This window comes from Bombyx mandarina, chromosome 20, assembly GCF_030267445.1.
Source record: "Bombyx mandarina strain Sakado chromosome 20, ASM3026744v2".
Lineage (NCBI taxonomy): Eukaryota > Metazoa > Arthropoda > Insecta > Lepidoptera > Bombycidae > Bombyx > Bombyx mandarina.
In genome coordinates this window covers 1,907,737-1,932,145 of record NC_143226.1, presented here as the reverse complement: position 1 = coordinate 1,932,145, position 24,409 = coordinate 1,907,737, and the positions used below count along the sequence as shown (strand labels likewise).

The 24,409-nt window shown below is 35.8% G+C and overlaps 4 protein-coding genes and 1 long non-coding RNA gene across 9 annotated transcripts in view; 2 read left to right on the top strand and 3 right to left on the bottom strand.

Moving 5' to 3' along the window:
- Positions 1-1,032: 1,032 nt before the first annotated feature.
- Positions 1,033-7,979, bottom strand: LOC114245058 (Jumonji domain containing 7). Of its 2 annotated transcripts, XM_089736148.1 has the most exons (6): positions 7,662-7,979; positions 6,579-6,884; positions 5,132-5,248; positions 4,282-4,399; positions 3,310-3,519; positions 1,033-1,264 (listed from the first exon to the last, which is right to left on the bottom strand). In XM_089736148.1, the coding sequence occupies exons 1-6, from the start codon at positions 7,806-7,808 to the stop codon at positions 1,071-1,073; spliced, it is 1,092 nt and encodes a 363-aa protein (XP_089592274.1). In that variant the 5' UTR covers positions 7,809-7,979; the 3' UTR covers positions 1,033-1,070. The 2 variants fall into 2 exon arrangements, with proteins under 2 accessions (XP_089592274.1, XP_089592275.1); XM_089736149.1 differs by lacking the exon at positions 6,579-6,884 and having other exon boundaries at positions 7,662-7,975.
- A 1,193-nt stretch (positions 7,980-9,172) lies between these two features.
- On the top strand, positions 9,173-10,628 carry Sf3b5 (splicing factor 3B subunit 5). Its single transcript, XM_028177060.2, has 2 exons — positions 9,173-9,316; positions 9,422-10,628. Exon 2 carries the CDS (start codon positions 9,428-9,430, stop codon positions 9,683-9,685), a length of 258 nt encoding a protein of 85 aa, XP_028032861.1. The 5' UTR covers positions 9,173-9,316; positions 9,422-9,427; the 3' UTR covers positions 9,686-10,628.
- LOC114245055 (exosome complex component MTR3) lies at positions 10,229-12,538 on the bottom strand. Of its 3 annotated transcripts, none has more exons than XM_028177057.2 (4): positions 12,285-12,538; positions 11,863-11,980; positions 11,405-11,564; positions 10,229-10,711 (listed from the first exon to the last, which is right to left on the bottom strand). In XM_028177057.2, the coding sequence occupies exons 1-4, from the start codon at positions 12,460-12,462 to the stop codon at positions 10,235-10,237; spliced, it is 933 nt and encodes a 310-aa protein (XP_028032858.2). In that variant the 5' UTR covers positions 12,463-12,538; the 3' UTR covers positions 10,229-10,234. The 3 variants fall into 3 exon arrangements, with proteins under 3 accessions (XP_028032858.2, XP_028032860.2, XP_028032859.2); XM_028177059.2 differs by having other exon boundaries at positions 12,300-12,537; XM_028177058.2 differs by having other exon boundaries at positions 12,291-12,535.
- Positions 12,539-14,156: 1,618 nt separating this feature from the next.
- Positions 14,157-24,409, top strand: part of LOC114245100 (putative divalent cation/proton antiporter TMEM165) — a 48,194-nt gene continuing 37,941 nt past the window's right edge. The window contains exons 1-2 of one of the 2 annotated variants that reach the window (XM_028177110.2): positions 14,157-14,353; positions 17,646-17,783. In XM_028177110.2, the coding sequence (XP_028032911.1) occupies positions 17,655-17,783 (129 nt within the window). In that variant the 5' untranslated portion in view covers positions 14,157-14,353; positions 17,646-17,654. The remainder of the gene's footprint in view (positions 14,354-17,645; positions 17,784-24,409) is intronic. The other variant, XM_089736151.1, reaches the window with a different exon arrangement.
- Positions 15,923-18,683, bottom strand: LOC149500577 (uncharacterized). Its single transcript, XR_016324846.1, has 2 exons — positions 17,644-18,683; positions 15,923-17,131 (listed from the first exon to the last, which is right to left on the bottom strand). It is a non-coding gene; the product is annotated as an uncharacterized LOC149500577 (long non-coding RNA).

The following is a 24,409-nucleotide window of genomic DNA, read 5'->3' as shown; positions in this document are numbered from 1 at the left end:
CCACCTTGTGGGAGGCCTACCCACGCTACGTCTCCCAGTACGCGGTCGCCACTCAAGAACCTTCTGGCCCCAACGGCCATCTGTTCCGCGAGCAATGTGTCCTGCCCCCTGCCACTTCAGTGTTGCAATCCTTTGGGCTATGTCGGTTACCATGGTTTTCCTGCGAATCTCCTCATTTCTGATTTGGTCTCGCAGGGAAACTCCGAGCATAGCCCAAAATAAAATGTACGTAAGGACTTATTTCTAGCAACATTAACCACAATTAATTTATTCAATACTGTAAATGAGTCGACTATTATCAAAGCCGGCAATGTGACTTTTAGACAATTATTGGTAAATCAGAAAAACGAATTATTGACTTTGTATTCCATTGGCAGTCACAAAACTCTTCTGAACGACATCTTAGATAAATAACAGGTTAAGTATTAACCTTTATTTAATGCAGGTTTTGAACCGTATTCTTTGAAGGAGACGATTATATTCAAATCAATCTGTATTAACATAACAATAACATTTTTTTGTCCAAATGCACAGATTGCCACCTTTGATAATAGACGACTCAAATAATGATGAAAGCGATTATTGATTTCGAAAAAAACAATTAACAACTTAATGTTAGCTGCAGAAAAAAATAGATTTCTCTTAAACCTGGGTGAGAATATAAAAATAGTTTTCTGAATATGAAACGATATTTCTTTGTCTATCAAAATAAGTTAAAACCATCATGACGCGACAACTTTTTTAGGGGCCCAAACGCCCATAGAAAATGGGCATTGTCCTTTGCTGTCTTTCCCGGGATCGATCTCCTGCATCTGCATATTACATTACTAATGACTTTAACCGGCGTTACACTAGAAGAGCAAAACATAATTATTGTTTTAGACCGTAACGCTCTTGAACGTACGGACGCCACTAGTTGTGCAAAGTATGATAATTTTCAAATTCATCGTGAGTGAAACTATATTATTAGTTCACTGCATGATATAAGTTCATCCTTTAAAAACTAATAAATAAATGAAATCACTTCCCGATACAAAAAAAAACAATAGTTTATTTTAAAAAAACACAAACTAAATATATTTCATGGGCATAGGCTTCTTTAAGATTCCTTTTACTGGTGGACCATCAGATTTTGATGACGAAGGCTGTTTCGGCAAAGGATGCGGTTCCATGTGTTGTAGGTTGGCATCGAAAGGCACTGGCGCAGGACGTGATCGCCAAAAAGCTCGTGGCATAAACGTGTAGGTCGAATCTATTGCCGTAACTAAAAATACGTTTAATTAAGTTAATAAAAACATTATTAACAGAAAAAAACTCGTGAATTATTAATCTAAAGCTACACCTTTATCAAAATGTTTTTTTTTTAAAGATTTTAAGACCTTTTAACTTTTAAGTCTGCCAGTATTTTAATGTTACAGAATATGTATTGATACGTTTTTTTAAATGCGTGTCAAGATAAACTTGAGAATATTTTATCAATATTTCTTCATTGTACTCTTTAGGTATACTATACTACCATTGTTTGTGGACGGTTAAATCTATTTCTAAACAACGGGGTTCGATTCATACACGGAATAGATAAATAAGGTTGGAAAGGCCTTTGCTCTAATTTTGTATTAGAACCAGTGTCGCCGCTTCATCCCCACTATTTTAATTTCTACACATACACACACTGTGATTACAAGTATTTCGCACACAACAAAAACACCCACACATAAATCTCAGGACAGATATTCGTTCGCAAACTAGCACAAAACACCCGTAGGCATACACACTCACACACGCAAAAAGGCAATAAAAATGTTCATACACGCTAGTGCTTGATAAAATCGATATTCTTTGTCGATAAGTTATCTGAATGAATGGAGAAAATGAAACATGAAATAAATATTGAAAAAAAAAACTATTTTACTTTTATTAATTACAAATAGTCACTGTCGCTGGAATAAAACGTATTTGTTAAGCAGTTGGCGCTTGCTATTAATTGCGAATGAATTTTTCAAAACTAAGTGTATTCTGATTTTTTTATGGTAAAATCATTTTCAGTAAAATGTTTAGAGCAAATAGTACTCGTCTTTGTCTCCAGTTTCCTTTACCTGTCACGTCAATCCATTGTTCCCTGGCGTTAGGTTCTTTAGGAAACCTAAAATTTTTAATTTACTGCATAAGTCATATAGCATGTTACTTAGATTTTAATACGTCTTAGACAATATAGTAAATACCCGTAAATGAGAGGTCTACATGTCCCTTTATATTATACCTTCACTTTAATTCAATGATAATAATTAAATAATAATAATACATATTTATTTTACTCGAAATACGTCTAACTAAGAATATACTAGGTATCATTAATTAAATATAAAATAATGCAAAAATTATCCATGTCAAATGTAAATATAGTCGAGAATTCTGTCGATGATTTTATTTCACCACATGGTCACCTCACTATCGACAAACTGCACCACGGCCAATCAGGGCAAAGGCCGAAATTTCAAAGACTGAAGTGTAGAGAACGCAATGCATGTAGTACATTGGAAGCTGACTTGGTCATTGCGTTCATTGGGCGAGTACACATCGCGCAATGTATGCTATTTATAACTTGCTGCAATAATATTGTTAATGTTTGGAATTTCATAATGCTCAGTATATTTTTATGTTTTAGACAAATAATATTGTAATTAAATTTTAATTTCGACTTACCGATCGAAAGATAAACCTCCTCGCTCTATACTTGAGGTCTGATTTTTTGTTTTACAAGTTATAATTGCACAACACGGCACTATAAAGCGGAGATCTGTTCGCCAAAGTAGTCCGAAGCGCACTAAACGCGGTGAATGAAAGAATCGGTCGAGTTATGTTTGTACAATCATAACTGTGGCACGCTTGCCCCGCCTACATTACCATTCCAACCTTATTTATCTATTCCGTGGATTCATAAGACCTGTCAACTTATCAAAGTTCCCATGATACCAAGAAAATGGAATTTCAAAACGAATTTTAACAAGACAATCTCATAATTTCTAGATCACAGGAATATTTAAAACAGATTAACGGAAAAATGAGATTTATTACTTTGTGATATTAACAGATTTTTAAATGTGTTCATTTTTTTTTAATAATTTTAAAAGTATTCAAAGCTAGATAGGTAATTTAAATTTTACATATTGGTCTTGAAAAAAGTTATTTTAGGTATAAGTTGTCTACATTTCAGGTATAAGTAGAAGAAATTTTGGTATAATATTTCGAATACAGCACTAAGTATAGAAAATTATATTGTATTTTGTTTATATTATATTATATTATTACCTTTAGGCTTCTGATTCGAATACTCAGAAATAGACAGAGCACTTTGCGCCCTTGGTCCCGGAAGCATGTTCAAGTCGAAGAACTGATCCACGCCCTCCTTACTCATGCTGATTCTGTTGCGTTCGTTTAGTTGTCGCAGGCGAATAATTTTGTCGAAATTCTCGAGGAATGTCTTTGCTTTCGTATGAATTATGACAGTGTCTAATATACCTGTGATTTTACAATTAAGTTTTTAATTCTTTTTTTTATCGTATAATTCGTATCGTAAATTCACTTTCGTATAATCAAAAAGGAAGAAGGGCCACTATTTTTTATTTATTTATTGCTTATCTTGGTGGACGAGCTCACAACCCACCTGGCGTTAAGTACTTACCGGAGCCCATAGATATCTACAACGTAAATGCGCCACCCACCTTGAGATATAAGTTCTAAGGTCTCAGTATAGTTACAACGGCTGCTCCGCCCTTCAAACCGAAACGCATTACTGCTTCACTATAGTTCACTACAGCTTATTTCAGATTACGAACCATAAACATAGTTTTTAAAAGCAAATATATAAAGGCGAGTGATAGGCGAATTAACTGGTCATCTGTATTCAGATGCCTTTTATTGGAACTGAGAGACTAATAGTCCTTGTCGTTTAACAACTTCCAGAGTCTTTAACTGAAGAAGACAGGAGCAAGGTGGGAGTAATTCATGGGAGCCGCGACTTTCGCGACTACCCTATCACACGAGACGCTGCACTGGCAGTCATCACAGCTTTAGCCACTGGAGCTTTTCGTCGGTATGGTACTTTGAGACCTAGTGGTATAACGGTGGTAAAAAGTCGAAGTACAATTTACCTCAGAAACACAAAGATTAAACGATTATAATTACTATCCATGTAAATCTTGAGGAATTTCGTTAATAGTCATGCTATACAAAAAGCTACATAATAATATATTCTATCGAATGACCTTAATTTCTACTCACGTAATTGAGCGCATCTAGCGATTAAAGTCTCTTTATATCTATGTTTCTTCGTTAAGGGATTTCCAATAAAATTTACGTCGACCAATGAGGTCAGTGTGCACAAATCATCAGCTACTGTCTGTAACACAAAATGCTTTTATTAACATAGGTATACAAGCAATTCCCTCAAAGGGCGAACAAAATCTTTGCATACTTATTAAATACCTAGCGTTTTACCCCTTTTAATTTGGGCCGAGGACCGAGTCTTCCACGAGGTTTCTGGATGGCGAGTAGGGTGTGTAGGACTAGACGGTCCGATGGCCCAAGCGTCCGATTCTCCGAAGTAAGAACTTGGGCGGGGTACCGCGTGTCTGGTTACCGTGGCTAACACAGCAACCAGACACGCGGCCGGGACGCGATACACCGCCAACTGGTAGATCTTTAAACGATGATAGTGTCGCCCTTGGCGTCGCGCTAGAGTGCTATAGCGCACCGCGCGGTCTCGACCCTCTCAGGTCGCCCCGTGGAGGATGCTTTTCAGCGCCCTACGCAATGAAATGAAAAAAAAGATCTAAGGGTACCTATTGTTACGATACCATGAGGTGACATGAACAAATAATCAATTGCCACTTTACTGCCGATGCTGCGTGTATTTCGACGGTGCACTATCGTTATACTAGACAGGATGGCACTGGGGATACATATTTTCAAGCCAAACGATGTTGTTAACCCGGTGTAAATGCTTTAATAAAGTAGAACAGCATTTGGGTTGTAAAAGTATTCTTAATTAACGTAATATTGATAGAAGAGGATAAAATCGAATACTTCAACAACATCCTTAAAACTACATAAGGAAATCAAGCGTACTTACTTTGACATCATCGAGTTTGTTGTTTTTAGCGATCAGCACCTCGAGACGTCGCAGTGGCTTCACCCACGCTACGTCTGTTAATTTATTCTCTGATACATTTAAAACCTTAAGAGAAGCCTACAAAAAAATATGGTAAAATTAAAAATATAAAGCTATGTGTGAGTAATCTACATAATTTTGAGAAATAAGTTCCGCTAGTAAAATCAAGTCCGAAAAATAATAAATAAATGTTTTTGTGATGGTTGCGCGAAAGCTCCCTTGGCCAGTTAATCTCCGATTCATTTCTCTCTTTATTAACTTTTCGTATTTAGAAAAGCCTAAGTATGTAGTCAGATCATTGGCATGTAGATATTGCGTGTAGATAAATACCGCATAACTTAAATACCAACTTCTAACAACCAAATCGAATGGCCTCACTATGTGTCTGAAGTCGTCGTGGCCTAACGGATAAGACGTCCAATGCATTCGTGTTGAGCGATGCACCGGAGTTGGAATCTCAGGCGGGTACCAATTTTTCTAATGAAATACGTACTCAATAACTGTTCACGATTGATTTCCACGCTGAAGAAATAACATCGTGTAATAAAAATGAAACCCGTAAAATTATAATTTGCGTAATAACTGGTGGTAGGACCTCTTGTGAATCCGCGCGGGTGGGTACCACCACCCTGCCTATTTCTGTCGTGAAGCAGTAATGCGTTTCGGTTTGAAGGGTGGGGCAGCCGTTGTAACTATAGTTGAGACCTTAGAACTTATATCTCAGGGTGGGTGGCGCATTTACGTTGTGGATGTCTATGGGCTCCAGTAACCACTTCACACCAGGTGGGCTGTGAGCTCGTCCACCCATCTAAGCAATAAAAAAAAAAGTGAGAATCTGTGTATCCAAATCTCTTTATTACTATCTAGGAACAATTTATCAAACTTTTTTCAGGTCGAGCTAAACAGCAAAAACAACGTATGATCTCAAATGTGGCTGACATTTGTTTAAGATGGTTAGTTCTCTATTTTGGCCCCGAATGACGTAATGAAGATAAACACGCTAATGAAGATCTCATCAGTCAAGTTTTGCATACATGAGTCGTCTATTATCAAAGGTGGCAATCTGTGCATTTGGACAAAAAAATGTTATTGATATGTCAATACAGATTGATTTGAATATAATCGTCTCCTTCAAAGAATACGGTTCAAAACCTGCATTAAATAAAGGTTAATACTTAACCTGTTATTTATCTAAGATGTCGTTCAGAAGAGTTTTGTGACTGCCAATGGAATACAAAATCAATAATTCGTTTTTCTGATTTACCAATAATTGTCCAAAAGTCACATTGCCGGCTTTGATACTAGTCGACTCACATATCGTACGCGGCAGTTTAGAAAAATTCAAATCTGTTGAATTTCGTTCCTGCTGAATCCTGAAATGTTGTTATTTTATAATTTTAATACATACGCCAATAGATAAAGTAGTCCTCGGATCGAAACACAATCCATCAAATCCTTCTGGATTTTGCTTCTCAACGTGTAGTTCTTCTAAATATTTCAAATTCTCCAAATTCTCAATAACATTAATCCGATTGTTGCCTAAATACAATTTTTTTAATTTATAAAGGCACTGTAAGCCTTCAATTTTGCTTATTCTGTTACATTGTAGATGTAAATGCGTCAGATTGTATAAGAGTTCGATGTTTTCAATTTTTTCAATTTTATTGTTGTGATAATATGCGTAGATTATGTTACTTGGATGTTTTGGTTCGGGCTAAAAAGTAATGTTATCGATTTTAACGTGAAATCATTGAAATGAGTACTACAAGTTGAGCTGTTTTTTTAGTAAATAATATGCCTGTGACACTAGAGGTGTTATATATCAGCTAATTTCTAAAATTTTAGTCACGAAAAAGCATCGTCTCTCAATGAATAAGATGTTCGGTACTCTGCCCGTCGAATTCGAATGTTGTAGTTTTAATTTTGCAAGGCGAATTTTTTTTCCGAGAATAGATTTTACTTTATGAACATATGCCGCAAAGAAATTCGAAAAAGAAGAAATAACATGTCATAATAAAATTTGACTCCGAAAAAATAATTAACTTACAAAACTCACTTACTTACTGGTGGTAGGACCTCTTGTGAGTCCGCGCGGGTGGGTACCACCACCCTACCTATTTCTGCCGTGAAGCAGTAATACGTTTCGGTTTGAAGGGTGGGGCAGCCGTTGTAACTATACCTGAGACCTTAGAACTTATATCTCAAGGTGGGTGGCGCATTTACGTCGTGGATGTCTATGGGCTCCAGTAACCACTTAACACCAGGTGGGCTGTGAGCTCGTCCACCCATCTAAGCAATAAAAAAATTTAAAAACTTACTCATTGCATGGATTATTCGGTATATTCGAAACCCACATTTGTAGGTACAATCAATCTACCTATTCCTGCCGTGAAGCAATCAGTCCCAATTATTGTCTTATTTAATACCTATCACTCATGGCACTATGCACATAAAAACACAAACACAGGGCAGAAAATCATGAAATACTTACGATACTGGAGATGTTTTTTTCGTGCATGAATAAATGTGTTGGTCTTTTGAAAACATTTGAATATTTTCGCTGTACAATTTGCTTTGCTTGTTTGCGAATATTTTTTTCACTTTCTTTTAGCTCTGTTTCTTTCGGTGATTTGCTCATAGTTTGTCAGAAATAACAATAATTCTGAATAGAGAATATTTAAAGGCGAACAGAATTACGAAATGTATATCTTGATAAAAAACAACTCTCTCAGTAATGACTGGCTTCTGGTTATTAAGTTTATCAAAAATATTGAATAAACACGGTAGTGTATTTTCTATGGCAACTGGTTTTAAATTGATCAATTAATCAACTTAACAACATACCAAAGAGTTTAGAAATACGACGATATCAACGTACCTTAGAGTGTACTTTGTAAGTACCTACACTAAGTTAATATGTAACTGTGAGCATAGAAAATACACTTAATTAAAATACCTGTGAACTTAAGATTCCATGATAGATGCAGCTGATCTAGCGTGGTTGTAATTATGTATATCTCACAATTTTTTTATTATTTTATTGCTTAGGTGGGTGGACGAGCTCACAGCCCACCTGGTGTTAAGTGGTTACTGGAGCACATAGACATCCACAACGTAAATGCGCCACCCACCTTGAGATATAAGTTCTAAGGTCTCAAGTTTAGTTACAACGGCTGCCCCACCCTTCAAACCGAAACGCATTACTGTTTCACGGCGGAAATAGGCAGGGTGGTAGTACCCACCCGCGCGGACTCACAAGAGGTCCTGCCACCAGTAATTACGAAAGTTATAATTTTGCGGGGTTCATTTTTATTACACGATGTTATTCCTTCACCGTGGAAGTCATTCGTGAACATTTGCTTAGTACGTATTTCATTAGAAAAATTGGTAGCCTCCTGAGATTCGAACACCGGTGCATCGCTCAACACGAATGCACTGGACGTCCTATCCGTTAGGCCACGACGACTTCGAATCCGTTAGGCCACGACGAGGACTTCTATCCTCCCTTTACCTTTTTTTAGTTTTTATTTTATCTTTTATTAACCTCTTTGCTTTAATAACTTTGTTGCGTGAGCTGTAGAAGTCTAGTTAATAGTTAATTTTGTTAACTTACTGTTTTTTTGTTTGTTGAAACGTGCTATTAATGAAGAATTGTAACCGTTTAGTATCTCTAAAAGTCCATAAGTGTAGCAAAATGTGACAACACAGCTGTACTTAACTGTTTTGGTTAGCATTATCGGCAAACGAGTATCTGTCCCACTTAATAATAAGTGGCAATCGTCTCTGATGGACGTCAACGTCAGAAGCATAGACTAAGACTAATTCCACGGCCGGGGCTCTTCCCAAGCTTCGTTAAAAGATGAAAGCTTATTTCAAAACCAGATATGTAAACAGATCAAAGAACTTACTGTGGAAGATGCAGTGTAAGAAATCATTAAAAAACTGTGCACAACCTTTGGTGTTTAGATTTCAACGTTAAGTATTTTATCTATGGTTTAGATACTTCGTGTCTGCAGTAATCTGTACTGCAATTTATGTATTGTCTATGAATATTCTTTGTTGTGGGCTGCTACGTGATATCAATATTAACTGAATTAGAATTTAAACTTGAGTATAAACGATTTCAACAAGCATCTTGCCTTTAAAGTAAGTGTGTATATTTTATTAGAAACGTTTTATTTATTTTATAACCATTTAATTTTACATTAATGACATTACTAACTCGAACTATAACCTTAAAATAATTTACAGAATAAAATGGGTGAAAGATACAACATTCACAGTCAACTTGAACATCTACAAAGCAAATATATAGGCACAGGCCACGCCGACACTACCAAATATGAATGGCTTATGAACCAACATCGCGACTCTTGCTGCAGTTACATGGGTCATCCGGATTTGTTGAGTTACTTTGCGATCGTAGAAAATGAATCTAAAGCGCGCGTAAAATTCAATTTGATGGAACGAATGCTTCAACCATGCGGCCCACCGCCAGAAAAGCCTGAAGATTAAACGCTTCGATTGTAAAAATAGAATTAAGCTAATTTACTTATTAGACTTTGAATCCCTTAACATGACATAAATGCGAGCAGTTTGTTTTCATTTCTATAACCTTTAAGAAACACAATTAGTCTATTCAAATAGTACCACCAAAAACTCAACTATTATCAATAAAAACTACAAACAACAGGCATAGTTTTTAAAATGTGTATTTTGTATAGTTTAGAATTGGTTCAATAGTCAAATGTTTGACAATCTTATTTTTGTATACAAATTTGTTTCATATTGTTTTATCTCAAAGAAATCAGTTTTGATTCCCTTTTAGCCTTCTTTATGTATAGTTTATATACAAAGTAATTTAAGAGACTCTTTAAATAAGCTGGGAGTATTTTAATCATGCATATGCTTTTTAAAAATATTGATAAGCTTTTTTTTGATATTTTTATTATGTATAAGTCTAAAATTGTTAAATAGGTCACATTACAATGAACCACCAAAACAAAAATTTAGGAAATACATTCATTATTCAAAGGGGAAGCCAAATAAAATGCAAAGTAGTATTCATTGACCATTTAATAAAGATCTCCATTCGTCCATTTTCTTTTTCAAAATCTCTTCCCGTTTCTTTGTTTCTGCTTCTAAGTGTTTTTTCAATTCAAAATTCTTTACAACATCCACAACTAGAACTCTTTGTATATTCGGAACTATTATTTCACATTCTTTTAATAAAACTTCCATTACTTTTGTGACACACTCAACATCCATAGAACCGATTTGTGTGAAATCTGAAATCTGTTTTAACTGTGATAACACTGACATTGTTATAATTCCGTGGTTTACTTCTGTACTGTTCTTTGCTATATGTTCTTCTATTTCGGTGGGGTCAATGAACATTTTGTTGCCTATGACTGCTACAGAGCATGATGTGATTATATCAAACATCGGAACGGCGGCATTGGCTAGAGCAAGTCCTGCTGCATTGATAGCAGCTGCTAAACATGACCCGTCATGTTCTAAGATGTATATTAAAACATCAATCTAAAATAGTAAGAAAATGAAGAAATTAATTATTTCATTTTTACAGTCAATCATTATGAGTACATTGGAACATATATATTAATGATGAATTAACAATAATACTTTAAATTTTTTTTAACTAGTTAGGAAAAGTAGTCTATGTTACAACAGACAATAATATGAGCTTTGGAGAAATTGTAACAACACTATTCTCTTTCAAAAAACTCAGAATTCATATTTTCAATTATGTTTTAGGTTGTGGCATAAGTTGATGGAATATATTATGTTAAGTGCATATATTATTGTCCTCAGCTTTTCGAATGGCGGTTGCGACTGGCAGCCCAGTTAGGGCGGTTATTTGATCACACCAATGGCTAGGTAATCGGTTGTGGGGTCTCTTTCCTTTTACTCTGCCCGTCACAATCACTTTGTCCAAGTTATATGACTGTCGGTGGGCAATATGACCGAAGTAGCTGAGGATCCTCTTGTAACAGATAGTTGAGAGCCGGACAAGATGGAAACAGCTCACGACACAGGCCACTATCAAGTTTCAGGGACACAATCTTCAGCGACGAAGAAGAAGATATTATTGTCACTTAACTGTGACTGATCATCCATGAGGTTTTAGTATTTTATTTTTTGAAAGACTAGATAGTATTGTCCTGAAAATTGCAGTCCCTTATTGCTTTGGATATAACTGAATTATTATTTTACCTGATAGTTTGGGAAGAAATGCCTACAGACAGCCGGTTCAAGAGCCTGCCGTAAAGCAACAGACAAGGCTTTCTCTTCTACATCAGGAACATATGGTTGACGTTTTCTCGGGCATGAAAACGGTGCAAATTTCACTTCACAATATAACTGGCCAAGCTGACTGAAAGTTAATGATGGAAACACAACAAGGATTTATTATAAGGCATTAGGATTAGGATTTATTTAAAGCTATTATAGATATTGTATATGGTGGCCCAATGTATTTTTTAAAGCTCATGTTCAATTAGTTTAATCGGTGGGGAAGTAGAATAATTTAATTTAAATGCCTAAATATAAGCTTTTTATATATATAGCTGAAATATTGTTATATGAAGTATCTATGTGAAGTTAAGGTGAAAGAACATACATTAGCTCTAATAGATATTATTTATTTAATTTCTATACATAATTCTATATACCGGAATTCATTTTGATGTGGTATCTCTCTAGGATCAAATACAGAGCATACAACTTTAGTTTTCTTTAACTCCACATATGCTGAACCCTTTGCTTGTGAAACCATGTCAGTTCTGGCAACTAAAAAAAATGTAGATTTGATATATTAGTGGAAACTGAAAATGCACAAATAAAAAATTTAGAAAGTTTACAAAATTATTTGTAAATTTTCACTGAAACGAAATTAAGAAAAGTAGTATTGCTGCAAGCTGCAAAAATATTCTTGAAAACAAATAGTTGATTCGTGAAATAATACATTAATATTAAATATCTTTTAATGAATTTCCAGTTGTGTTATCAAGAGACCGAAGCTAGCGATGCAAGCGTCCCAAAAAGAAACAACAATTCAATTGTTGAAAAACACTAAACCAAACATGAAACTAACACATACAAAACATACACATGCTGCGAGCTTCATTTAGCTCACGTCCATCTTTTCTTTTCCCGTTTTCATCATACAGATCTTTTAATTGTTCGTCGTATGTTTTCAAGTAGTCTTTAGTATATATTTTATATGATACACTATCTTCTGGACCATTAAATCTTCGAAAATCTAGCGGCATGATTATTTACTTGTTTGATATTAATTTATAATGTCACAACATAACCTCAATAAATAAGTAGTTTGTTTTTTCATCTGGAAATGCAAAGGTATTATACTATACGGCCTAATCTTTTATATATTTTTTATATAAGAAAAATTATATTATGAAATGAAATGAAGTTGATCAGTATGAAACATGATATAAAATGAAATGAAATGAGATGAGATGATAAAATATGGGATGAAATATAATCTCAGTAAAATGGTGGTCATTTACTGAAATTTTTCAGTTGACTTTGTGGAGGATCCCGAGAAGTCACGTCCAGTGCCTTTGTTTCCTTTTTCCACACTTCTGCACTTTCACAGATATTAAACAGTTAATAAAACACCGTTATTACACATTTAAACATGAAGAAACACTAAATAGACAAAATAAAACAAATCACACAACTTCAATCCTCGCGTTCCCGCCAAAAGGTCTCTAAGTGCAATTGACAAATGGTCAGTGGTGGTAGTTCCAGTTTCCAACAGGACAGGTGAAGATATCGATCATACGGCCTATTATACTTTAATCTGATAAATAAAAATTATATTGAGTGAAAAATTATAGGTATGGATAAAATTAGGTGAAGCTAATTTGTGATGACACGAGATTAGACGGGATGAAATAAATTCTTAGTAAAATAATGTTTATGAGACTTTTTCAGTGATTTTTTTAGAATATCCCACAATGCCACGAAAAGCGTCTTTAGTTTCATTTTCCCACATTTGTACACCCTCACAGGTACTAAGCAGTTAATAAATTACATATTTAAGCCTAAAGAAACACTGAATTAACAAAATAAAACAATTTACACAACTTCGCTTACCGCCCTTCAGCCAAAAACCTGAATGGTCAATGAATTTTTTTAGAAAAGTTCGATTCCGATTCTATTGGCAAAGGGTAAAAGCTCATTTAATTTTTATAGATGAAGTTGTAGGATCTGAACGGCCTCAGAGTAAATAATTTCAAAACTCACAATTAATATTGCCTTTTTTTCGTTTTTTCATTAAAAACATACAATGAAATGAAGGACAGCCAGATAAGTAATCATCGTTGATCTTGGATATCAACAATTCCCAAGACGCAATATAGCTAAGGCCTCTGCTTAAATTTCATAGAAGGGAATGGAATAGGGCTTGTAAAAGTCCTTGGAAAGGAGTTTATTTTACAGTCACATGTTAAGTAATCAAACACATAATAATATCTAGAAACACACTGTGTAGTTTTAGAAAGTAGGGATGAATATTTCTCCAGAGGGGAACGGTGCGATAGTAGAAAAGCGATCTCGAACAATTGCTTGAGTTTTATAAAGCCTAAGTTTTACACCAGCTGTCAAATACTTCGCTCTGCTGACGCTTCTCAACATTTTGGAAATTTCGCTTTACCTGATAAAGAACCACAATACTGAACACTGCTCGAACTGTTGGCTTTAATCATCCTTAATATTCTTGGAAGGTTGCAAGGATACTAAGGATCTTGAGAGATAAGCAATAATAACTGGCTAAACATTTTGGATAGCAAGGATGCTGCAAGGATGAGGTATTTTGGCAATCTGTCAACACTTTCAGGAATTTCTGCCAGTGTTGTGTATACGCATAGAGTTACTATTCTAACTACTTATTAACTCCATGTGTATACGTAAATGATACGTCACAATGTTCCAACTGTTAGAAATGTCAACTGTCATGTAAACCGAGCCGCACGGTATGATTGGTTTGGTGTTTGGGGTTTAGTGGCCAAAAATGTGGAATTTAAGATAGGAAAAGTGGGCATTTGTGTTTATATAGTATACCTAGTAATGAAATAAAACAGTGATCTGAAGTCTAACATTAACTAAAAAACAATTAACTGAAGCATCCTTGATACGGTAAGTTCAAAACGAATTTTGACTGAGCTGACGTTTCAAATTGACCAGTACTGAATAAATGAAATTAAGTTTATGCAATGATTTGTTTAAAGTTATTATGATAAAGTTAAAGTTATGTTTATTTAACGATAACACAAAACAATGATAATGCAGAGTATGTGATCCGAAAAGGAAAACTGTTTAACCAAATTAAATTTATGATACATTTACTGTCACTAAATCATAACATGTAGAAAGGATATTTTTGACATGATAACTGAAATCCAAGCGGGACTATTATTCGGACAAGAACTACAAACAAATCATGATATTATTGTTCCATGATTAACAGATTTCTCTTGAATACGTTAATATATTTTCGATAGGCGACTGATCCTACAGCATCACTGTCACCAACCTTGAATCACAATCAACAGTCAAATTACTGAATTTGAGTTCCACAAATTTTTAATTGAGTGGAAATAATTAACAAGTTTATGCTTAAATAAAGTTAAATGTGATTTTCCGAAATATCTACTATTGTCTGTATGTAATTAATATTTGAATAAGATTGTCTCACTTATGACATATCCTTCTTCCACTGACACTTGCAGACAGTACTTAGTGTAGGCAGTATGTTGGATGTGCCCCTGACATTGCTGACATCTATAAGCAATGGTAACCAACTACCGGCAGTTGGGCCGTGTGCATGTCTGCCTACAAGGGCAATAAAAATATTTTAGGACATTGTTATAATTTATGGATGTGAGATCTTGATGACCTATGTGATTTTCTATTTGTGGCGGGTAGCCATCATACAACGCAAGATAATTGACAGATGCCTGAATCTCGCTTACGACATTTTCAAGATAAGCGCATATATGAGTCGACTATTATCAAAGGCGGCAATCTGACTTTTGGACAATGATTGGTAAATCAGAAAAACGAATTATTGACTTTGTATTCCATTGGCAGTCACAAAACTCTTCGGAACGACATCTTAGATAAATAACAGGTTAACTATTAACCTTTATTTAATGCAGGTTTTGAACCGTATTCTTTGAAGGAGACGATTATATTCAAATAAATCTGTATTGACATATCAATAAAAATTTTTTGTCCAAATGTACAGATTGCCGCCTTTGATAAGTAATAGACGACTCATATACAAGTTCCGAACAACAACATTCGGACTGTCGGTCTACCAAGCAATATCACCCGCTCGGTGGAAGATCTTCCTTTCGTCGTAAACCCCTACACTATTATAGCTATAATTTTTCATAATTATAGGTTTTTCACCTTATTTTTTTATACAAAGTACAAAGTAGTTAATAAGTATAAATTAATTCAGAAAATTCAAAAATGATTTTTTAAAATAATTAATTGTTGATATACAAACAAATAATTATAAAAGACTTCATATTGTTTGTCTTACAATTGAATTTCTACTTAATTTAAATTGAAAATAAATTTGCATTACTTATAATATTAATTAATGTGTGTTTGAAAGTCTCTTATCTACAGTGATAATACAGTGTTGAGTAGGTATAACATTATGACCCTTAAAAATAGATTAATGACAAAGATATCTTGTAAGTTAGTCTGCTCAAAATTAAATGTTTATTGTCAATATCATTTAATTCTACATATTTAAATGATAATAAGATATGAATAAATTACTCATCATATTTATTTTGTCTTTGAAGTATATATTGATGCTGGAAAGGCAAACGTGACTAAGCGACAATGTGTGAAATTTACAGTAGACTAATATAAAGTTGAAATACCTGAAAAAAAAAATATTTTAACGAATCTAGCTGTAGGATTGAAATGATTTTAATAGACCTAGAAATATATTTTTTTGCACATTGAATATGGTTATTGCCTATCATTTATGTATAAAGCAGTTATTGTCGCTTAGTCGCGTTTGCCTTTCAAGCCTCGATATGATTATATACAGTTTTCGTGAGTTATAGACATGATTAGAACTACTGTTTAATCTCATGTTCTCACTGAAGTCAAAGAAACTGCCACAACATAATATATCCATTAGTTCCATTCCACTGTTCTGTTTATAAAATAATAGACAGTAAATTGCACAATAATTAAATGTTCACAATTTATACCTTAGTCATCCGTGGCCACAAAAACTGTTATATTACTTCATACATTGAAAATAACATAATGATAAAACATGACATTAAACTGTATAAGTAATTTTTTAGGTACTATTATTTCACATGACTGAAAACAGTTTTACCTCATGCTTCTCTTATTATTCCTTGTTACTGATGTTTTAAATAAATCTTATTTATTTACAATAAATTGTACTACTAATTTTGTGGCTCTATTGAAACAAGGTATACACTGACTCAGAGTTGAGTTAAAAATGAAAGTAGTATGGGAGACGTATTTTTGTATTGAACTTCTAGAAAGTTATACAATTAATATTTATATTGCCTAGCATGTCTCAATATATTTATACATGTATATATGTATGTATTTATTTATTGATTATTGAAAATGATAGTGTGTATAGAACTATGTAATGTAATGTTTACGTCATAGAAGTTTAATGTACACAATGCAGAGAAAAAATTAGCTGAAACTCATCATCTCTTGTCTGTGTTTGATAAAAACCAAATATTTTAGATTTATCTGTACCACTGTGTGCATACTAAAATTCTAGCTATGTCTCAAAAAAATTATAAGAAAGTGAAGCATTAGTATTTATTTTCTAAGCATTCTTGTTGTGTTAGTTTGATGTAAGCTGATCTTAAGGGCTGAATTCATCAAAGGCTGAAAAAAAATTCTTTAAAAAATATAGGAAACAGAATGATATTACATTATTTTGTGCACATCAGTTGATTACATTATATTGAATTCAGCAAATGTCAAAATCACTTCAAAGCTTAAAGTTCGTTTTTAGTTAACATGTAGACAAAATTGAAAATTGTCAACCGTTTTGCGATGTCAGTAACTTTAATAAATTGAAATGAAATAATGGCATAACTAGATAAAAAAAAATTTTTTTCTATTGGTTGGACGAGCTCACAGCGCCCAACTGGTGTTAAGTGGTTACTGGAGCCCATAGACATCCACAACGTAAATGCGCTACCCATCTTGAGATATAAGTTCTAAGGTCTCAAGTATAGTTACAACGGCTGCCCCACCCTTCAAACCGAAACGCATTACTGCTTCACGGCAGAAATAGGCAGGGTGGTGGTACCCACCCGCACGGACTCACAAGAGGTCCTACCACCAGTAATTACGCAAATTATAATTTGTAAATCGAATTCAATTCTACTTACAGATATCCAAGATGTTGAAAAGAAGGAGTATATGCCTAGCAGCCGGTGTCTTCGCAGCGACATGGGTCATTTCGGTCGCTCAAGAGCACGGGCCGCTGCCCCCTTCGCCGTCCCCGCCACTGCATATAACGACCACAGAGGTTAGTTTCTGGATGTAAATATCACTACGTTGTATAAAACAAGGTCGCTTTCTCTGTCCCTATATCCCTATGTATGCTTAAATCTTTAAAACTACGCAACGGATTTTGATGCGGTTTTTCTAAATAGATAGAGTGATTGAAGAGGAAGGTTTATATGTATAATAACATCAATAATAAATTACAGTTTCCGAAGCGAAGCGAGGGCGGGTCGCTAGTTTTTTGATATATCGAATACTAGTTGTACCGATGAAAAACAGCCTTACAGAAGACATTACTAGTTGTAATTTTAAAACCTAAACCACTTAATCGATTTTGACGAAATTCGACTTGGAAATCGTTTAACCCTTTAGAAATAATATAGGCTACGATTCATCCTACTTTGCGCGCAAATCTTCGCCCACGCGATATCAAGATAAGTTTATGCGGGTGAATGCACAGGTGGACGGATAGTAAAGATAAAAAGAAGTTTTTTCACTGATGACCTAATCTAGTATTCTCATTTAGATTTTGTGTAGTGGGAACAAACACAAAACAATTGAAAGTGCAACCCAGGCAAGTGCAGGCCCCGAATAACAAATATAGTTACCAAAGGTATTAACTCCGGTTGGGTGTTGGACACTCCAGTACAATAATGACAACCACTAACCACTGGACTTTCAAGGCGAAAGATAAATTGTATTGTACTTAAGCATAGTCCTTAAGTTTTGCAAGTACTTGACTGTCGTAATAGATCTTTAACTAAATGGTAATAATATATGAATAATCTTATTTCTCTCCGACTGTCTTTTTCGAAAGTTTGATTAATAAAGATCATTGTAGTAAAATTCACAATCTGAAAGTAATTACTATGAAAAAAAAATCATTTTACGATTTAGATTTATTAAGAGATGTTGATAGCAGATGTATATAGAATGATATGCGGTAGGTATCACGATCTTTATCGGGTGTAAGAAGAAACTATAAAAAAACCTATCAAGTACGTGACGCATAATGTATAGTGAAGGGTTCCGTAGATGGATTTTTGTGATTGTATGGATTAGTGCACGAGCGCACGTCCCCTACCTGGTGTACCGCGGTTTCATCATACCGTGAACACCGCCATATATGAACTCGAAGGCTCATTTTTATTGTACAACAGCTGCTCCACCTTACAAGTTGGAACGTATGGTCGTTCTTCTTCTTCTTCTCAGTCGGACACTCTTGTCAGAGTGGTCGTGGTTGCGTTGACGCTGTATGTGCAGTAGGACCTGTTAGGTCGCCCATGCTCCCGACAACCGCCCTCCAGGCAATGCGCTTCCAGGTCTGGCGGTTCGAAGCGTTACGAGTACATTCGACGATAGTGGACTCAGTTGCCTTCTTTATTAGGTCAGTCCAGCGGGTCGGTGAGCGGCCGCGTGATCTTCTGCCTTCCACCCGGCCCTGGACTACCAGTCTCTCCATCGAGTGCTCTTTTGTGGAGATGTGACCAAAGAATTTTAAAACCTTCAGTTGCACTGTTGACGAAAGTCGGTCTTTGATACCGAGTTTTTTGAGGATGGATGCATTGGTGCGGAATGCCATCCATGGGATCTTTAGGAGGCGTCTCCAGCACCACATCTCGTATGGTCGTTAAGCGGCAGAAATAAGCCGGATGATGGTAGCTTATGGTAGTACGAACTTACGTTATGACCTGCCACCAGTGTATGCCAGTTGGCGATCGCAGTACGCTGGTATAACGCTCTGAAAACGCTTTGAACGCTCTGAAACGTTAGTCTCGCTAAAACTCGAGAACGGCTAGACCGATTTGGCTAATTTTGGTCTTGAATTATTTGTGGACGTCCAGAGAAGGTTTAACAGGTAAATAAATATGAAAATGCTCGGAATTAAATAAAAATGACAATTTTGTTTTTCCTTTGATGGACCCCCCCGTCGGACGGAGTCCTTTTGTTTGTTTAAGTTTATTTTATACAAAACTTTAGGTCTTTTATTTACTGAGGCACTACGAAGTCTGCCGGGACAGCTAGAAATTAAATAAAAATCAAACAATTTGCGTTATAACTAGACAATTGAGACACACGCCTAAAGGTCTGGTTTTCGGTAGGCAGCGGCTTGGCTCTGCCCCTGGCATTGCTGAAGTCCATGGGCGACGGTAACCACTCACCATCAGGTGGGCCGTATGTTCGTCTTGCTACAAGGGCAATAAAATAAAAAGTTTCGAGCTCGGGAATCCTGCCTTCAACATATGTTTTTTTATTGCTTCGATGGGTGGACGAGCTCACAGCCCACCTGGTGTTAAGTGGTTACTGGAGCCCATAGACATCTATAACGTAAATGCGCCACCCACCTTGAGATATAAGTTCTAAGGTCTCAGTATACCACCACCAGTAAAATACATATAAATACATATAATTTTGTCAGAAAAATTATACCTGACTGCGGGATTCGAACACTGGCACGATCGCAATACTTGAAATGAGTACACCGGGCGTCTTATCAATTAGGCCACTGCATTTTCTGAAACATTCGCAAATAATGTTTAATACCACAAATCAACAAGCTACGCTTTAATAAATATAAACAAACCGAATCCGTTGACAAACAGCGGGATATGATACACATTGTTTTGTGTGCAACTATGTATATGAATTCATATCTGTAGTAAAAATAGCCAGTTTTTTATTTATTTTGAAAACTGTTTGCTATATAGCAGGTACGTACCCGATCAGTTCAAAAAAGTTTTAACTAGCAAAACCGGTTTCTTTGTTTACTCAATATCATTGATTTCATAATGTATCTAGTCCTTCGGTTTCCCCGAAGGTGTAAAGCCGGCGACCTCAAACTATATACATAAATATTTTATTTTTAGTGATGTAATAGTTTCTAAATAACATTTTCGCAAAAACAAATGTTTGTAAGTCAATAAAATTTATGTAAATGGACCACTTTCCAAATATACGGTAATCGTAGTGAAGCCCTAGACACGTCTTTACGGATCCATCAGATCCAATAACCTTTGCGTTGGACGCCTTCAGCTCTAATGCTAGGAGCAAGCTTAGGGACACCGGTAATCGTACTCTTCGATCTCAGCAAAGAGTTCGACGTGCAACCAAACCCATGCATCAACCCGCTGAGTTTCTCGCCAGATCTTCTCAGTGGGTTGCGATTCCGATCCGATATTCATTCGCGAAGCAGTTGTTCTTGAGTTGTTAGGTGTCCTTTGGAGGCGCTCGGGCAACTATTAGCAAATCCCACCCCTCCTGGCTGAGCCTTTGCTCGCCCACATGTCCTGGTGAAACTGGAAAGGCCTCTGGGCCACCAGTAATCCCTTATAACTACTGGTGGTAGGACCTCTTGAGAGTCCGCGCGGGTAGGTACCACCACCCCGCCTATTTCTGCCGTGAAGCAATAATGCGTTTCGGTTTGAAGGGTGGGGCAGCCGTTGTAACTATACTGAGACCTTAGAACTTATATCTCAAGGTGGGTGGCGCATTGTAGATGTCTATGGGCTCAGGTAACCACTTAACACCAGGTGGGCCGTGAGCTCGTCCGCACATCCAGGCTATAAAAAAAAAAAAAAAAAATCGTTTTGAAAAAATTTTCGATTGTACTAATTGTTTTTATAAGCTTTGTAATACAAACCAGCTGACGCGTGGTGTCAATGACCTTATGTAAGGCCGTTGCTTAAATATGGCGAAATACTAACTTCCTAAAATGGATTAAATAAGTTTCTACGTTACTTAGTAATGAATTAATACTATTTCTATGTTGAGGTATATAATCGTACGAGATTAATACTATCGCGATGCAAAACTGTAGTTAATATATTTCCGGAAATTCAGATGCTATGTAATTATTTTTTTATGTGTACATCTCACCTTGAAAGCCATAGACATTACATCGCGAATGCCATCACTCATCTTGAGTCATGAGATTTAAGTTTAAACTGGAACGAATTAGTACTTGGCAGTAAAAACAGGTGGGTTGGTGGTACCCATCCGTGCGGTATCAGAAAATTCATTACTACCAGTAATTACGCAATTTTTTGTTGTTGCGGGTATTATTTTTGTTATAAAATGGTATGTTTACCTTCATCGTAAGTCCTTTGTGAACATGTGCTTATTTATTTAGATAAATATGGACTTTTTGGCGGGAACGCGAAGAGTTAAGTTGTGTGATTTGTTTTATTTTGTCTATTTAGTGTTTCTTCGGGTTTACATGTGTAATAATGGTGGTTTATTAACTGTTTAATATCTGTGAAAGTGCACAAATGTGGGAAAATGAAACAAAGCCGCTGGACGTAACTTCTCGGGATCCTCCAAAAAGTCCAATGAAAAAATCTTAGTAAATGACCACCATTTTACTGAGATTATATTTCATCCCATATCATCTCAATTCATTTCATTTAATTTCATCCCAGTTGATTAGTGTCTCAAATTAATCATCTTCATTTCATTTCACTCCATAATATCATTTTTCATAAAATTATTAATAATATAAATTAAAATAAGACATGACTTAAAGGTCTCAGTTACCAGGTCATAAAATCTCTTAAAAAATTAGATCTTTTTTTTTTTTATTGCTTAGATGTGTGGACGAGCTCACAGCCCACCTGGTGTTAAGTGGTTACTGGAGCCCATACACATCTATAACGTAAATGCGCCACACACCTTGAGATATAGTTCTAAGGTCTCAGTATAGTCACAACGGCTGCCCCACCCTTCAAACCGAAACGCATTACTGCTTCACGGCAGAAATAGGCGGGGCGGTGGTACCTACCCATGCAGACTCACAAGAGGTCCTACCACCAGTAAATTACTGCTTGCGGGATTTGAACATCGGCTTCGGCACAGTTGCATCGCTCGATTCGAGTAATACACCGTCTTATCGTTTAGGTCACGACGTATTCGGATATCTTATAAAATTCCTATAGAATAGCGTATCAGCAGTAGTAATGGTTGTCGATAGTTGATTTAAAGTTTATCTAAAATTTATCGTATCGCAGTTGGATCGGTATAGAGTGACGTGCCGGCGCCCCACATTAACTTGTCATGTGGAGCTCCAAAATTGATTTAATCTTAACATCTATTAGTGATACGGTGCTGGCACGCTTTGTAAGATTCGCTTAGTAACTCGATACTGGCTCTCGTTTAGTATGTAATAAATTTGAAATTGTCCAAACGGTTTTTGGTTTGTTTCGTTGCTAAGTGAGATCGTCTGTGGTCTTCTTAAGTGGTCAGATCCAATTGTGTCCTACCGGTGGGGGGCTTCAGGACGAACTGCCACCACGCCCATCAGCAATAACGCAAATTTAATTTATACTGTTTTTTTTCATTGCTTACATGTGTGGACGAGCTCACAGCCCACCTTTTTCATCTACAACGTAAATGCGCCACCCACCTTGAGATATTAGTTCTAAGGTCTCAAGTATAGTTACAACGGCTGCCCCACCCTTCAAACCGAAACGCATTACTGCTTCACGGCAGAAATAGGCGGGGTGGTGGTACCTACCCTTGCGGACGCACAAGAGGTCCTACTACCAGTAAAGTGTCAATAAGTGTATTGAGTTTATTTAGTTGTGAAGCTTTCCCCGCAAAATTATAGTCACTTTTAGTAGTATTAATTTGTGGAATACGGAATGAATATGTTAGAGGAAGTTTGAAACTGGCACCTGTGGCAGAAAAGTTGAGAAGTTCGCGTTTGGGTTGGTATGGACATGTGATGAGATGAAATGAAAATGAAGTCGGTAAGAGAGTTAACTATGAATGTGGAAGGATATTAGAGGAAGAGGTAGACCTAAGAAGAAATGGATGGATTGCGTGAAAGATGATATGTGTAAGAGGGGAGTGAGCGAAGAAATGGTATATGATAAAGGAGTATGGAAGAAGAAAACATGTTGCGTCGACCCTACGTGACTGGGAGAAAGGCAGGAGAATGATGATTAGTAGTATTAATTTGATTATATCGTTATAATGTCCACCCGATGCCGATATTTATTTTATTTTATTTTATTTTTATTTATTAGGTTCACCAACTGGATAAAATCTACACACATTAACACTGAATTTAAATAGAAAAAAATAATCTCAATTACTAAAGCAAAAGCCAAATTTAAAGAACGTTATGATTTTTTTGAAATGTGTACAAATAAAATATCAGAAACGAAAAATAATGATTCATTTGATAAGAAACGTTAAGACTTATCGTTTTAGTCAGTTCAAAATTAATGAGTGCGTAATCTAAAGTGCATGGCGACACGCTAAGACACACGAGACGGTAGACGCTACACCCCATTTCTGCTTAGTTTGAGTTACATTACGTGCTGTAGTACAAAGAACAGAGAATAGGTAACTATACTGAGACCTTAGAACTTATGTCTCAAGGTGGGTGGACGTTGTAGATGTCTATGGGCTCCGGTAACCACTTATCACCAGGTGGGCTGTGAGCTCGTCCACCCATCTAAGCAATAAAAAAAAACAGACTGTTACTTATCTAGATCGGCGTTCCGTAGTGTATCTTAGCCTCCGAAATGAAAACCTCTCCGACCTCTTGCCAAACATGGAGCCCAATTTCGCAAGGACGAGACTGCACTGCATCATACAAGCCCTGCAAAGATCATCACTAAAATATACATTTCTAATTTATTTTTC